General features: G+C 36.8%; 1 protein-coding gene across 1 annotated transcript; it reads left to right on the forward strand.

Moving 5' to 3' along the window:
* Positions 1–5196: 5196 nt before the first annotated feature.
* On the forward strand, positions 5197–11268 carry LOC107873592 (putative late blight resistance protein homolog R1A-3). Its single transcript, XM_047413470.1, is given in 7 exon segments — positions 5197–5410; positions 5686–5777; positions 6408–7188; positions 7191–7769; positions 7772–9484; positions 9487–10138; positions 10608–11268. Coding segments are annotated over 5 exon segments (3729 nt in total). The 5' UTR covers positions 5197–5410; positions 5686–5729; the 3' UTR covers positions 10095–10138; positions 10608–11268.
* Positions 11269–16707: the final 5439 nt, after the last annotated feature.

A 16707-nucleotide genomic window follows, 5' to 3' on the forward strand; every position in this document is an offset into this window, starting at 1 on the left:
AACCTTGTGACTTCATATCACAAACTTTTTGGTCTAATTTCACTACCAATAGGTCATGACACTGACACTCTAACTTATACTACTACTCAGGTGGAAATATAGTTCCAACAAACACAAGAACAACAAGATGAACAACAAGTTGCTAGTGAATCAAAATAGGTCTCACACGGCTTCACTAGACTTTGATTTTTGTGTTTTGAAGAAGAATAAGATAAATGACAAGGCAACTATGCTAGTGAATCAAAATAGGCCTCACACGGCTTCACTAGACTTTTGTTTTCAACAACACAATGATATCAAGATTGCAAGAGATAGAAGCTTGATACACAATATTCAATGACTCAAGAATACACATCTTACTCTTGTCTTAACTGAACGCCTCATAAGAACGATGACATAATTTTACACTAGGGAACTTCTCTCTCGTCCTTTGTGGGACTTCTAAAGTTTATGCTAGATAATCGGAGAATATCTGGAACACCAGAGTGAGGAAGAAATTAGGATAACTTTTCTTTTCGTATGGGTGACACCATAGCATGAATTAGAGTATGAAGGAGGAACATTCTGACTTTATAGCACGAACTAGAACATAAAGAAAGAGAGACATTCCTAAATGCCTAGTAGCCTCCCGCTTATAAGTGTGGCGCGCCACATACGCATAAACAAGACTCTACCCGATGCGATTTCGTAGATACCCTGGGACCATGAACCATGCTTTGATACCAAGTTTGTCACGACCCAAACCAGGGCTCTGGCCGTGATGAGCATTTCAGAACCCAAAGTCCCAGAACGCCCTCTGTCTATCTGGTAATCATGCACATAATTCATATGATAAATAAATACGAAAGATAAATAATATTACGAAAACATGGTCAAATCTAAAATAGTAATATCTGACATCAGTCTGCGAAATCTCTACTAAGAACATAAGCAGTTGTTTGAAAATAAACTGGGATAAGGCCCCCAGTAGACCAAAATATAACTACTAATAATACTCTGAACAATCTGCATGCCTTTTGGAGTAAAGAAGGCTCACCACTACACAGTCTGATCTGCAAGTCTGACTATCTACTGCTTATCTGACCCCCAGATTGAGCCTTAGAACCTGAGAGATTGGAGGGGGGAGGGGGGTCAACACAAAAGTACTGGTATGCGAAGCAATCCAAAATAGAGTAATTAAACATATATATATATATATATATATATCATACGTCAGAGCAAATGTTCATCAAATATTATGCATAAAATAGTTTCTGAAAAACGCATGGGCACCTTTTGAAAACGTGTAACCTGTCTGTAAATCTCAAACTCTGATCTATGTATTACTTCTGAGTTAGGTGGTATCCCCTGCAAGTATGATATTCCACGGGCGATATGGAATCCACCATTGACTCGGCAGGGAAGCGTCCAACCCAAGTATGCCGCAAGGGTTGGAGTTCCTGAATCTGATATGCCACACGACACTTAAGTCAGCGTATAATAATATACTCGAGTCGGCAAACCACGATTTTAGGCAATGAGTTGCTTGAACTCAAGCCCTCTTTAGGGAACCACCTAACATATCTGTATGCCCATTTTTAACCTTTTCTGTACACACAACATTCTGAATGTCTAAAATCATGATAGTCTGAAATGTCTATTAGTCTAAGTCTGATATGGCATTGGTCTGAATTGGCATCGTCATACCAAGACTTGCAAGTTATGATTTCTTAGCCATAATACATTAAGCTAAATCTTTCATTTAAAGCATAATTTAGACCACCAAAAATATGCAACTGATATAGAAGATTTCGTGTTTCGAAACTTAAGTCAAAATCATGCAAAAACTTCATCAACATATGTTGGTTTAGTGCCTTTAGCAAATCCATGCACGCTTTCATTACATGCATTATGAACATTAAAGATTCATGCTAGATTCCCTCTTTAGTGATTTAAAATCACCTTTAAATCATAACAAGAGTTCAATCATTTCATATAGTGCTTTTCAAGGATGCATTGCAAAATAATTCATATGCTATGAGAAATCTGAAAAATTCATAATAAGAGGGAATTCACCGAAAAACATGCTCTCAACAAGAATTCATTCTTAAATACATAGTTTCATACATTCATATTCTCAATTCACTTTGGGAAAGGTCAAAAGACTAAAAAAATGATGTTAAAACATTTAATACATGAATATATACATATATTCAAAACCCCATTCTAAAACATGATTTTTCTATGCCCATGAGAATTTAGGTTGCATACCTCTATTTCAGAAAATAATGGGTGCTTCTTGAAGCCTGTGGATTGGGGATTCTGAATCTCTAATCAATTTTGAAAACCCACAGTTAAATCTTAATTTATTTGGTTTTTAGTTTGAAACCCTTGGGAGTGTTCTTGAGAATTTTTAGATGAATGTGGATGTATTTTGGAGAATTGGGGACTGAATTTCATATTTATGGCTGAATAAGGGTGGGAAAAAGACCATTTTGCCCCAAATATGGAGTGTTTAAGTCACTTGAAACCATAAGATATGCGCCGCATATGATATCGCATATATTTACATAGGCACCGCATATGATATCGCCTATATTTACATAGGCGCCGCATGTGATATAGCCTATATTTACATAGGTGTCGCATATGCTTTCCAGTTGCCATATGCGATTGGTTAGGCGACGCATACTACTTTGAAAGGCCATAACTTCTTGCTCGGGTATCGAATTTTAGCAAAATTGGTATCGTTGGAAATTTAACTCAAAGACCTATCATTTGAAACATATTAGGCTCTCTAATTCAACATATATAGAGATTTATGGTCGATGGAAGCTGACACTAATTACAACGTCCACTAAAACTTAATCGATCGAAATAGTTTCAACTCATCCTTAAGTTGAAGGACCTCTATGGCCTAAATTCATGCTCAAATGGATTCACATACTACATAAACATTCCAAATTGTCATAGGATTTAAGGCTCTGGGATTATCAATGTATCAGAGTCATGGTTTTTATTCTAGCCCAAAATGCGGGGTGTTACACTTTGGCAGAATGACCAGGAAGATCAGACAACTGGCACTTCAGAGTGTTTTCATATCATTGTTGTTGGTTATTTTTTCCACTATGCCATGGCTGGTTGGTGTTGGGGAAATTTGCACTGGGACGCCTGTTGGAGTTGTTGTTTCCTTGGCGAGGATGTGTGTTTGAGTTGTTTCCTTGGAGAGGATGCGTGTTTGTTTTCTGTACAATAGCAGCAGTAATTGGTGATGATAATGGCTTCTTTGCTTCTTTATGTTTTATAAAAAGTTCATGATCAAGCAACTTTTCATAAAGTTCTGGATAAGAGATAGTAGAGTCTCTTACACGGATCGCTGCATATATTTCATGAAATTCTGGGCCAAGTTCAGTGAGGATTTTGACAATCAATTCCTCATCAAACACAGGAGCTCCAGCAGTGGCAAGTTCATCACAGAGAGATCGAACTTGGTGTAGATAATCAGCGACGGGAAGGGATTCTTTCGAGAGACGAGAAAGACGATCACGCAAACTAAAGATTCTTGTTTGTGATTTATTGGCATAGGCAGTGTGCAAAACATCCCAAGCAGCCTTGGTGGTGGATGCAGCGGCAACTGTAGCAGCAAGTGTAGGCGTTTTGAATAAGCTGATCTTGGCGATACCATGAAACAAATTCAGGATTTTCGACTTCCTGATTATTTTGAGCGACTGTACGAGTAGGGGCAGGGCAAGAACCGTCGAGATGGACATAAATGTTGTGACCACGCATAAGCATGGACACTTGTGCTTTCTAGAGGGAAAAACTGTGACTGCCAGTTAGTTTGATTGGTAACTGGGTGACAGAATTGAACTGGACAATTGTGGTGTTGGCATCTGAATTTGTTACAGTTATGTTTGTGGCCATTTTGATGGGAAGAGTGGGAGGGATCAAAAGAATTATACTTGTGAGAGTTAATTGGCTCTGGATACCATATGAAGTATAAGACTGTTAATGGAATGAAAGGAACGATACTTGTCATTGATTGTAGACTGAGTATATATAAATACAATACAACAAAGAGATAAACTAAGAAAAGGATAATACTTATCTATATACAAGAGTCTTAAAGAGAAGGAACAACTAAATTTGAAATTTCAAAAACAGGAGTTGATTTTATCCTTTATTAATAGAACCCTGTGAAGTTAAAGTGTGTCGCAGCAACTTTGATCAAAGTTCGAAGGGGTACTGGATGTTTATCTCTTTGATTAACTTACTTTTCTTTTTCCTTTTAGACTTATGGTAGACAAGCTGTGAGGACCCATTGCTTCATCCTTTTACTTTCTAGACTTTTTGAAAACACTATGCATAGTTTTTTCTACAATATTTTTCAATACTAAAATTATTTTCTTCACTACCCCCAAACCAAACATCTCCCAACAATTTGAAGTAGTTGGATGAATTATAAAGCAAGAAGAAGATATTTTCATCATGTTAAAAGGTTAGTCTCTAATAGTGTTTTTTTTAAAAAAAAAATAAATAAATTGATACACTGATATCTTCTGAAATCAAATTGTAAAAGTTAAATAAAAGGACACTAAAAATCTGATAAAATCTTTTTGATCCCACAGATAGATTACTTTCAAAATATTATCCTTGTACATAGAGTAACAATACAAAAACATACTACTCTATGGATAATAAAAGGACCTGTGGAAGGAGACGATAAGTAACAATAAAAGGTCACAAGGAGAAAACGAATATAAATTGGAGTTGTTTTTGAATTTTTGTGAGTAATTTGGAGTGAAAATAGTATTTTGATATTTTTCAAATTACTAAAAATTCCTGAATTTTATGGCCAAACACAACACCAAAAAAATAGAGCAAAGCATCTAATATCCCTGAACTATGACCAAATTTGCTGCGATACACTCCAACTTCACTTGAGTCCTATAACCCCGAAATAAATTTAAGCGTATTTTGTCATCATTTTTAGATGACGTGATATCTTTGACGTGGGCTTCATTTTATGTAATAAAGGTTCCACGCCAGCTCAAAAAGGTGACAAAAATACATTAAAATTGAGTTCAGGGGTAATTGGACCCTGTGAAGGAGTATATCGGAGCAACTTTGATCATAGTTCAGGATGCTTATCTCAAAAAAATATATATATATATATTTCGTGGCCAATACTCCCTATTACAGATTATTGTTCCCACTTGAGAGTATGATTAAGTTGGAGGTCCCATTTGCTTTTGCTTTATAAACATTATTGGAAATACTATGCATCATTTTCTACCTAACATCAATCATTTGTTCTCTCTCGATCTTCTAATTTTCTGTTTTTCATTATTCAAGCTAATTGCTTTTTGGAGAGCACACAAAAACATAGAGGAACAAAGCAACTATATCAGAATTTTCATCAAGTGATAAGGTTAGTCTCAGATAAACTCAGTTTGTTTAGTTTTGGTATTAAGATCTGTTGAAAAAATTGAGAAAGTAAACACAGAATACTATTTACTTATTTATATCTGTACATTTTTTGCTGCTTTATTCTCCTAATAAACTTTTTAACTACATTTTATCCATCAGATCCTGAGAATTTGAAAGGAAAGGAACTTGAAAGACACTTTTATCTACTATGAAATTAATTTTTTGCTTCTTTCAATTTTCACCTGATGAAGTTTTTGTCTATTTTTTATACATCAGATTCAGAAAATTTGGCTACTGAAATTTGAAAGAAACTTACAGTCATGGAAAAACAAGGAGAAATAGAGAAAAGGAAAGCAAACAATTTTGAGGTATGTCATGATGACTGAACTTTACTTATGTATGTATCAGTTAATTAGTTACTTATATAAGCTAATTTTGACTCACTAAAATCACTGAACTTTACTTTATCACATTTAAGTCGTTGAACTATGTGTTAATTATCCTGAAAATACAATTCACTAGAAGGTCAAATTTATGTTCAGATTGTAAAACGGAAATTAAATGTCTACAAGTTTTGAAAGTAGAGTGGGAAATTCTAGCCAGTTCTTTAATCAAATCCATGTGGCTTTTGTTTTAACAACAAAAATAGAAAAATAATTTTAACATCGACTATTTCACTTTCATTAGTCAAAAAGGGCATACGGGAGTCATTGGTGTTATGCCACGAGTATAAATACTCCATTTTTTTTAGGGAAGGGCATATTTGGTGTAAGTTTTGTAGTATATTTTGACCTTTTTCCATTATTTTGATTTTTTTTCTTAGAAGATAAAGCATATAACAAGTATCTGATAATTTTGGATGAAGTATTAGGTCGGATAGATAACATCAAATTCATACAAAATACATGTGTACGTGATGGTTGCCTGTATAGAGTAAACATTGCATGGTATATATGTTCGCTATGAAAATTTTGATTTAATATTTGGTCGTTTGGCAGGTGTCATTTTCTGCTCTTCGCAAGGCCGTTGTCAACGTTCTGAATTTCTTGGACGGGTTAAAGAATGAAGACGGTCAAAATGCTACTGACAAAGCCGATCAAATTGAAAAGCTGAAATTTCATCTGGAATTTATTTGTACATATGTCCAGCTTTCTCATTGTGATTCGGAAGAGTTTGCCGATGAAATTAGTGATGCTTCAAGACAAGAGGTTGAGAATCTGCTTCAACAAATTTTGGATGTTGTTGACAACAATGTCAGTTGTAAATACAACATGGATCATGTCCTTCCTAGCCTCATGGATAATATCGATGATTGTATCAGCTCGTGTTATCATTCTACATCAAGTGCCACCATGACTGACGAGCAGTTGGACTTCCTCCTCTTGAATCTCCATTATCTATCCAAGTACCTTGCTGAACAGATATTTTCATTAGAGACTCAGTATGAGATTCTTCATAAAGTGTGTGGCAACATGAAGGATTTTCATGGGTTGATAGTGAATGGTTACGTTGAGCGCGAGATTGTCGAATATGTCTTACCTCAGTTTCAACTCATGGCTGAGAGAGTTGGACTCTTCCTTTGGGATGATCTAACTAGTGAAGACTCTAAGGTCTTCAAGCTACCTCATCTACTCATGAAGATTATTCCAATTGAGGTGGAGGTGATGCAAATATGTTATACAAATTTGAAAACTTCAACTTCAGCAGAAGTTGGATGCTTCATTAAGAATCTCCTGGAAATCTCTCTGGGCATTCTTAGAGAGTATCTGATTCATCTACAAGGCACATGGTAAATGTCATTATCGCTACAACTCCAGGGGCTCGAAACATTCATGTCAATATAGAGTTCCTTTTAATTATTCTTACGGATATGCCCAAGGACATTATTCATCATGACAAATTATTTGATCTTTTGGCACGTGTTGGAGCACATACCACAAAGGTATCAACTCTTGTTCGTGACTTAGAAGAAAAATCAAGGAATGAAGAGAGTACCGATGAAACAAGTTGTGCGACTCGAGACTTGCTGGAAAATATTGAACTCTTCAAGGAAGATCTCAAAAATGATTATCTGAAAGCCCCAGACCCATCTCAATGTTGCTTCCCCATGAATGATGGACCGCTCTTCATGCATCTGCTACAAATACACTTGAATGATCTGCTAGATTCCAATGCTTATTCAATTGCATTGATAAAGGAAGAAATTGGGCTGGTGAAACAAGACGTAGAATTCATAAAATCTTTTTTCACAAACATTGATCAAGAATTTTATAAATATCTTTGGGCACGTATTTTAGATGTGGCATATGAGGCAAAAGATGTCATTGATTCGATTATTGTTCGAGATAATGGTCTCATACATTTTTTTTCTCACTTCCCCTTACCATAAAAAAGGTCAAGCTTATCAAAGAAGATGTCTCCAATATATCCGAGAAGATTCCCAAGAACAAAAGACTCAATGTTGTAAACTCTCCCAAGAAGCCAGTTGAAAGCAAGTCATTGATGGGTGGTAAAATAATTGTAGGATTTAAGGAGGAGACAAACTGGTTAATTAGGAAGCTCACCAGTGGACCAGCAAGTCTAGATGTCATTTCAATCACTGGTATGCCCGGTTCAGGTAAAACTACCTTGGCGTACAAAGTATACAATGATGAATCAGTTTGTAGTCATTTCGACCTTCGTGCATGGTGCACAGTCGACCAAGATTATGACAAGAGGAAGTTGCTAGTGGAACTTTTTAATCAAGTTACTGGCTTGGATTTGAAGTTCAGCGAAGAAATTGATGTTGTCGATAAGCTGCGGAAACAATTGTATGGAAAGAGGTACCTAATTGTGTTAGATGATGTATAGGATACTACTACATGGGATGATTTAACAAGACCTTTCCCTGAAGTTGAGAAAGGAAGTAGAATTATTTTGACGACTCGACAAAAGGAAGTGGCTTTTCATGGAAGGGGCAATAGTGATCCTCTTAACCTTCGATTGCTAAGTCCAGAAGAAAGTTGGAAGTTATTAGAGAAAAGGAAATTTGGAGAACAGAGTTGCCCTGATGAACTATTGGATGTTGGAAAAGAAATAGCTGAAAATTGTAAGGTACTTCCTTTGGTGGCTGGTCTGATTGCTGGAGTCATTGCAGGTTTGGAAAAGAAAAGGGCTGTGTGGCTTGAAGTTCGAAATAATTTGAATTACTTTATTTTTAACAGTGAAGTGGATGTGATGAAGGTTATAGAATTAAGTTATGACCATTTATCTCATCACATGAAGCCCTGCTTTCTCTACCTTGCATCTTTTCCAAAGGACAAAGCAATTCAGTTTGATGCGTTGGAAATATATTGGCGCGCTGAAGGGCTTGCTGAACAGACGGAAGTACTGCAGGTTTATTTTGATAAATTAATTACCAGTAGCTTGGCAATTATCTTCAATGAGATAGGTAATCGCCCGACTTTCCAAATTCATGATCTTGTGCACGACTTTTGTCTGATAAAAGCAAGAGAGGAAAAGTTGTTTGAGCAGATAAGTTCAAGTGATGCATCTGCTTGTTTAGATTTGATGCCACGTATAGTGACCATTAATTATGATAAGGAGCACTTTGGGCCTAACAATTTCATCCTGCTCGATTCAAAAATGGAAAGGCATTCTGGTCAACACCTCTATTCTTTGTACATAATGGGAGACAAGATGGAAGATCGTCTTTCTGATGCATGTCACCTAAGAGAATTGAGGCTTCTTAGACTGTTGCACCTGGATCCCTCTTTTGTGATGGTGAAAGATTCTTTGCTGAATGAAATAGGCATGTTGAATCATTTGAGGTTCTTAAACATTGGGACTGAAGTTAAATCTCTGCCTTCATCTTTCTCAAACCTCAAGAATTTGGAAAGCCTGTTTGTTGATAACAAAGGATCAACCTGGGTACTATTACCGAATATTTGGGATCTTGTAAAGTTGCGAGTGCTGTCCATGAATGCTTGTTCTTTCTTTGATTTGGATATAGATGAACCAATACTAATAGCTGGAGGCTCAGAGTTAATGAACTTGAGAGTATTATGGACACTCATTCTTTCCTATTCGAAAGAACAGTGGATATTTTCGAAAAGTTTCTCAGTCTTCAAGAGCTTTCATTTGTTCTCAAGGAATCATGGGATTATTTAACAGAGCCTAAAGAACTATTTTTCCTCGAAGTAGATTTTGAAAGTTCAAACACAAATGACAGTGGGCCCTCCGTAGCGACAAATTGGTCGTGGGATTTTCACTTCCCATTGAATTTGAAAAAATTGGTGTTGCGTGACTTTCCTCTGACATCTGATTCACTATCAACAATAACGAGACTGCCCAACCTTGAAAACTTTTGCCTTGAGAGGAAAATTAAGCAAGGGGAAGAATGGAACATGGGGGAGGAAGACACCTTTGTGAATCTCAAATATTTGGCACTGGAAGAAGTGACTCTTGCTAAGTGGGAGTTTGGAGAGGAATCCTTTCCCGTGCTTGAGAAATTAAAACTGTGCGAATGTCGTAAGCTTACAGAGATTCCGCCTAATTTTAGGGATATTGGTTCATTGAAAATCATCCAACTTGTAGAGAGCCCCCAGCTTGAAGATTCAGCTCTGGAGATTAAACAATATGTTGAAGATATTATGCAACGGGAGCTTGAGGTCCTTGGCCCAAATAATATCCCATTATTTATGTAGCTTGAAGAATTATGTGGGGGAAGTCTTGAGCACCACCATAACAGGTTCTTCTCTATTATATGCGCGTGCTATTCTGATTGTTGTGTTTGATGTCTACTACATGTTTGATGAACTGTCTGTTTGTGAATAATATTTGTTGTTTTGTTTCTTTGTCTTATTTACTTCTATGGCTTTTTACGCTCCTATTTCAGTTTTCTTGTATTCTTACTTCTTCCATCTAATAATGTTTTATGCACATTTTATACATCAGATCCTGGGAACATCGAAAGGAATAGAAAGGGAAATTACTTTGGTATTGACTATTGGAAAGTACAATCATGGAAAGAGGAAAAGAAAATGAAAACAAGTAACTCATCAGTACGTCAAACAATAGTCATTCATTGTTTGAAGAATGTTCATAATCTAAAGCATAAATGATTAAAGTTTATTTCCTTCCAGTTCATTTCAGTGTTTTCAAGTTTTTGTAGATCTTTCAAGAAACACCATCATCACAAATATGTGAAACCTCTTCAGGTAATAATGTTACTGCAAAAGTCCAATGCAACAAGAAGTGGGATAGTCATGTGCAGAGTTTGAATTGTGATGCAGGGTGGTGGAATTCACGTGCACAACAAATCAGCCACCGATGAACATTTGAAGTTGAGGGACTGCTGTGTGGAATGATCAATATGTTCAAATAGGTGCTAGCTGTACAACATTTGGCCTCATGTGCAACAGTAAGTTATGCTCCTTTTGATACATCAATGCACGAAATGCCACTAATTTGAGGACTCTAGGCTCTTCCTTACATTCTTCGCCATGCTACCCAGTTGGTTGAATTTTGTTACTGGGGCCTACTTTGCTGGCGTACAGGCTGATCCTGACGGAATTCAGATAAATGTGCAGTATGCTTTTCAAGAGTACTATCAACTCGAAGGCTTGAGCAGGTTTTGGGATGCACCGCCAGCCTATTTTTTAGCTTATATGTTGTCCACCATAGCCTCACATCTTTGGTTTTATGCCATTCTACCATTCAAATCCCTGATCTTGGTATGATGATCCGGCAGTTTTACAAGTTGCACCCACTGTGGGTATGATTTTTCTTTTGTATAGGTTTATACGTTTTTGATACTTTTGACACTAGATACAATGACCGTGTTTGTGATAAAATGGAAAAATTTGTCATGGTTATTAATTATCTACCTTCATGAGCATGTTGTGTAGTCGCAAAAGCAAAACTATCCGAAAGAAAAAACATCCTTGAATCTTGTGGTTTCAGACCTGCCAAACCATTCCTATGTAGGAGTATCATTGAATGTAACAGGATAAAAAGGAAGGTAACACGCATGAATAGAAATGGAGAGAGTATATTTTCTTTGTAGATTACCCTTTTCCGAGTACTTTTGTCCCTACAGGTGAAAAAAGTTTTAATCTTAGCTTGCATCTGAATGTGACTGCAGGTGCGTGGTTATGTTGAAGAAATCAGTTTTGAGGATATTTCCACCTATTGTAAGGACCTTGAAACCTTAGGGCATTTCCTTATGTGCAAGAACCAAATGTATCCTCGACAGAGCGAGGCCTTGTAGCTATATCCCCGGGGTTCGTGACAAATGACAAATGCCGCCTTAGTTACTATTGCAAGGAACCGTCCTAACATGATCCGATTTTGTGTGTGTTTAGTCAAGACTCAATCTCCTGATTACCTAACATGTCAAGTCTAGGAAGAGATGTGTGCAAGTCTTCTTACAAGCAACTTCACAACTTTTGTCTTACAACCTTTTGGATCTATTTTTCACTTTTAGTTGTCTTAAGTTGTAAGAATAGATGAAGAACAATATGAACACATCAACAAACCTTCAAGAACATAACAACTTCTCAAGATCACAACAACAACAACACCAATCGGCCACCAATCTTCAACAACAAGGTTCAACACATGGCCAACCTCAAGTCACCACAACAATAGTCAATATTACAAGCTCAACTTTAGATCTAGACACTATAGTGTTGGTGAGAAAGAAACCAACACTAGAAACACACTAAACAAGCAAAAATCTACTAGATCTAGTCACAAAAACTCTTGGTCAAGTCAACACCACAAGACTACAAGTTTCGGCCAAGGTCTAACAACAACACAATGTTTCTAACTTTGGTAAGATCTTCCCAAGATTGGTTTTGTAAGAACAAAACCAAGCCTTGAGATTTGATACCAAATGATACAAGATCGAACACACAAAAAGGCAATCAAGAGATCTACAAGACAATAACACTAGAGAATTAAAGGCCCCACTCGGCTTCTCTATGTTTTCAAGACAGCAACCACAATATTCAACAAGATAGATAGAGAACACAAGATTACAATGACTATAGTGAATCAAAGAGGCCCCACACGGCTTCACTGTGTCAACACATAAACAACAAGATTACAACAACAAGAAAGTTATGGGTACATTAACAACAAAAAGGAATCAATGGATTCAACAAAATACAAGATAAATAGTTGGACCAAATGAAGGGATAATCTTAAGAACCCAAGATTGTTACACTCTTGGACCCTTAACACTATCCGTGACACAAACCTAACTCTACGTTGACACAAGAGGGCCTTTACCTCCTCTAAACACCAACGTTTAAAGCCAATGTGCAAACACAAGTGAATCCACACTTGTATCTACCCTAGTTTTGGTTGGAACTCACTCTCACAACACTAGAGAGAGAACTTTAAGTGTTACAAGTTTCAAGTCTTAAAAATGATCAACTAAGTGAATAAATCCCTAAGTTGTTCTATTTATATTATATTCCCAAAAGACTTAAAATGTCAAAGGTGCCCTTTTAATGAATAAGGCTTCAAGGCCGCCCCTTGAGTGCACACATAGGGGCAGTTTTTATCTTCTTCCAAACTTAAGCTCGGGTCTCCTCTCGGTTGCCTTTGACATACACAAAAAGTTCCCATATATGAGATCACACTTTTATCACAATGATTGAGAAGAACAAGACCTGGCAACTTGTGTAAAAGCCTCAAGATAGAACGATCATCGGTGTGAAGTGGGTTTACTACCCAAAATTGAATGTTGATGGTTTTGTTAACAAGCTCAAGGAAAGATTTGTAGTCAAGAGGTATGCACAAATTTTTGGTGTTGATTATTCTGACACATTTTCTCCATTTGCTAGGCTCGACACAATCAGGCTACTTCTTATTATTATTGCACAACATGGCTGGAAAATGCACCAGATGGATGTTGAATCCGCATTTCTTAATAGAGTTCTTGAAGAAGAAATCTACATCAAGCAACCTGAAGGTTTTGTTGTAGATGGAAAAAAGAGAAAGTCTACCGACTACATAAAGCTCTTTATGGCCTAAAACAGGCACCAAGAGCTTGGTATAGTTGAATAGATGATTATTTGCTTAGCCTCGATTTTAAGAAAAGTGTTTCTGAATTTACACTATATGTTAAATGCAATAACAGTGGGATTCTTGTTGTTTCTCTTTATGTCGATGACCTTTTGATTATAGGAAGCAGTGCAAAGCTCATTGATGATTTCAAGAAGGCTATAATGCAAGATTTTGAAATGTCTGATCTTGATCTAGTGACTTATTTCCTTGGAATGGAGATTACACAGGGAGAAGATGAGTTTTTCATTTGCCAGAAGAAGTACACGAAGGAAATTCTCAAGAAATTCAAAATGGAAAATTGTAAAGAGATGAATACTCCCATGAACCAAAAAGAGAAACTAAGCAAAGATGATGGAGCCGAAGAGGTGGAGGAAACATACTTCAAAAATTTCATTGGGTGTTTAATGCATCTTACAGCAACAAGACCTGATATATTGTGTACTGTAAGTATTCTATCAAGGTTCATGCATTGTCCGAGTGAAGTACATCTGAAGGCAGCCAAAAGAATTGTGCGATACATCAAAGGAAAAATCACCTATGGAGTCATGTTTTGAAAGAGTCAACCTATGATGCTTTTTTGGTTCTATGATAGTGATTGGAGAGGTTCTAAGGATGACTCGAAGAGTACTTCAGGGCACTATTTTAGTCTTGGTTCAGGGATTTTTCATGGAGTTGTAAGAAGCAGGACATTGTGGCTCAATCTAATGCCGAAGCTGAGTTTGTGGTATCTATAGCAGCAAATCAAGCATTGTAGCTGAAGAAAATTGTGGTTGATCTGCATATGGAACCAACAGGAAGCATTGAAGTGTTCATGAACAACCAAGAAGCAATAGCTATTTATCACAATCCTGTGTTTCATGGAAAATCTAAGCACTTCAAAATCAAGTTTTTCTTCCTGAGAGATGTTCAAAAAGATGGAGATGTGATTCTTGTCTATTGCAAGACGGAAGAATAATGGGCTGATATATTCACTAAGCCATTACCGGTCAGCAAATTTGAGCTTCTCAGATAGAAAATTAGAGTTTGCATTTCATAAAGCAAGGAGGAGTATTGACAGTTGCTTTAGGAATGCAAGCAATTTTTTTCCGTACAAATCCTAGTTAAATAGGATTCCTATCTTTGATAGGAAACTGATTAGTTATTTTAATTTTGGTAGAAATAGTTTGTTTCTTTTATAGTAGGTTTGTCCTATTTTTAGTTGTAATAGCAATTATTTAAGTTGTTGGCTGATGATGAATAATATTTCGCCTTTACAAGAAAATAATCAACCTCTCTGCATATTCTCTTCTTTAAACCCCATCTCTGTTTCAGTGGCTAGCTTTTGTAATGAATTCCTACATTATTTCCCTTTAACAGTTTTAAACCAACAGATTCACTTGATTAGCTGATGATTGAGTTAGTTGATTGATTAGATAGCTGGTTTGTAGTTGTTAGTGGAGCTGGCACATAAGAATGTTCTAGAACAATGTTAGATTCCCCTACAACTCAGCCTAATAAAGGCTGAATATGCACCTCATTGTAAACACTTGAATGGTCTGATTGTTCTCTCTTCCTTATTCGAAGCTCCACTAATGGAGTCCTAGTTGCTCAAGCTAGTTTTTCACATAGTATCAGAGCAATCGATACTAGTTGACTCTACGCTGCATTTTAGTTGAACTTTTAAAGTTGTCGAGTTGAGATCTCTCAGCTGAATTGAAAGAAATAATGGTGCCAAAAATTGATCAAAACGATCCTCTGTTCATTGGAGCCTAAGATGTTACAAGAGCTATATTGATTCCAATTAAATTGACAGGATATGAGAACTATGGAGTTTGGAGTATATCCATGAAAATTGCATTATTGGGCAAAAGAAAGTATGGCTTTGTTACTTGGACATGTACAAAGGAATCATGTAGGGATGATTTGCACGAGCAACAGGAGACGTACAATCATACAGTAAGTGAGGAGCTCCTCAATGGAATAGTGTTATGCTACGAATGCATCTACAGTATAGGCTGATTTGAAGGAGTATTTGACAATGTCAATCGATTGTGAGTATACCAACTGAATAGGGAAATTACCACATTCTCACAAGGTACTGATTCTGTGTCCCAGTACTACTCAAAACTAAAGACCCTATGGAATAAGTATGATCCTGTTACTCTTTCACCTTGCTGTGATTGTCCGCGATCAAGAGACTATATGGAGTATTTATCACAAATGAATCTAATACAGTACCTAAGTGTCTTGAATGAATCCTACGATAAAGATGTTAGTATCGATTCATGTACACACACACAATCTGCGGAGAGGATGAAGAAAAATGAGAGAGAGAGTTCGTGAGGAGAGAGAGAGAAATGAATTTCGTGGTTACACCTGTTGGTAAACTCCACGGTGGACGATCTATTTATATTAATGATTCAGAGTATGTACAATTACACAGAGAAGTGAGAATAAAAGGTACAACCTAAAATTTGGGTTGGTACGCTACCCCAAACCCCACCTTCAGGTGGGGGCTCCCGCCCCCCACACACCCCGGAAACCTCACCGCGTAGGTTGATCCACGTGAACATTAATATATGATAGTACATCACATATTAATCAGGCTCCACAACCCAAAAATTCTCCCACTTGAAGACTGATTCTGTCATCCAAGAATTACATTCTCAAAAAAATATATATTCCTCCATCATCAATACCTTCTCCGCACCACAACATCTGTAGACACAGCTACACCAACTAAGGTTTTGCACAACCTTAGTTTACCAACATCAACACATTTTGTCAATATGTCTGCTGGATTCTTTGCACCCTCTATCTTTTCCAAAAACATATCACCTTATTCCACTGCCCTGCGAGTGAAATGGTACCGTCTTCTAATATGCTTCATCTTTGAATGATAGACCGAGTTCTTCATCAACAGTATGGAACTCGGGCTAGCTGTGTAAAAAACCTTCTTACGCTGCTTCTTGCCCAGTTTTTGCAGATAATATGTCAGTTGAACCGCATGAACATTAATATATGTACATCACATATTAATCAGGATCCATAACCCAACAAAAGCATGAAGACAAATTCTATTGAAGGTAATTGTCCCCAAACTAAACCAGGCATATGCAATGCTCATTGAGGATGAGATACAAAACTCAACATATGTAGCCACAATGGTTGGGAGGTCAGATCAACTTGCTATGAATGCTAACAGGATCCAAGTAAAGAAGCATTACAAAGTGAAGAAATGTGAATTCTGCAATTTCACTG

The sequence above is a fragment of the Capsicum annuum genome, chromosome 6 (genome assembly GCF_002878395.1).
Source record: "Capsicum annuum cultivar UCD-10X-F1 chromosome 6, UCD10Xv1.1, whole genome shotgun sequence".
Classification (NCBI taxonomy): domain Eukaryota; kingdom Viridiplantae; phylum Streptophyta; class Magnoliopsida; order Solanales; family Solanaceae; genus Capsicum; species Capsicum annuum.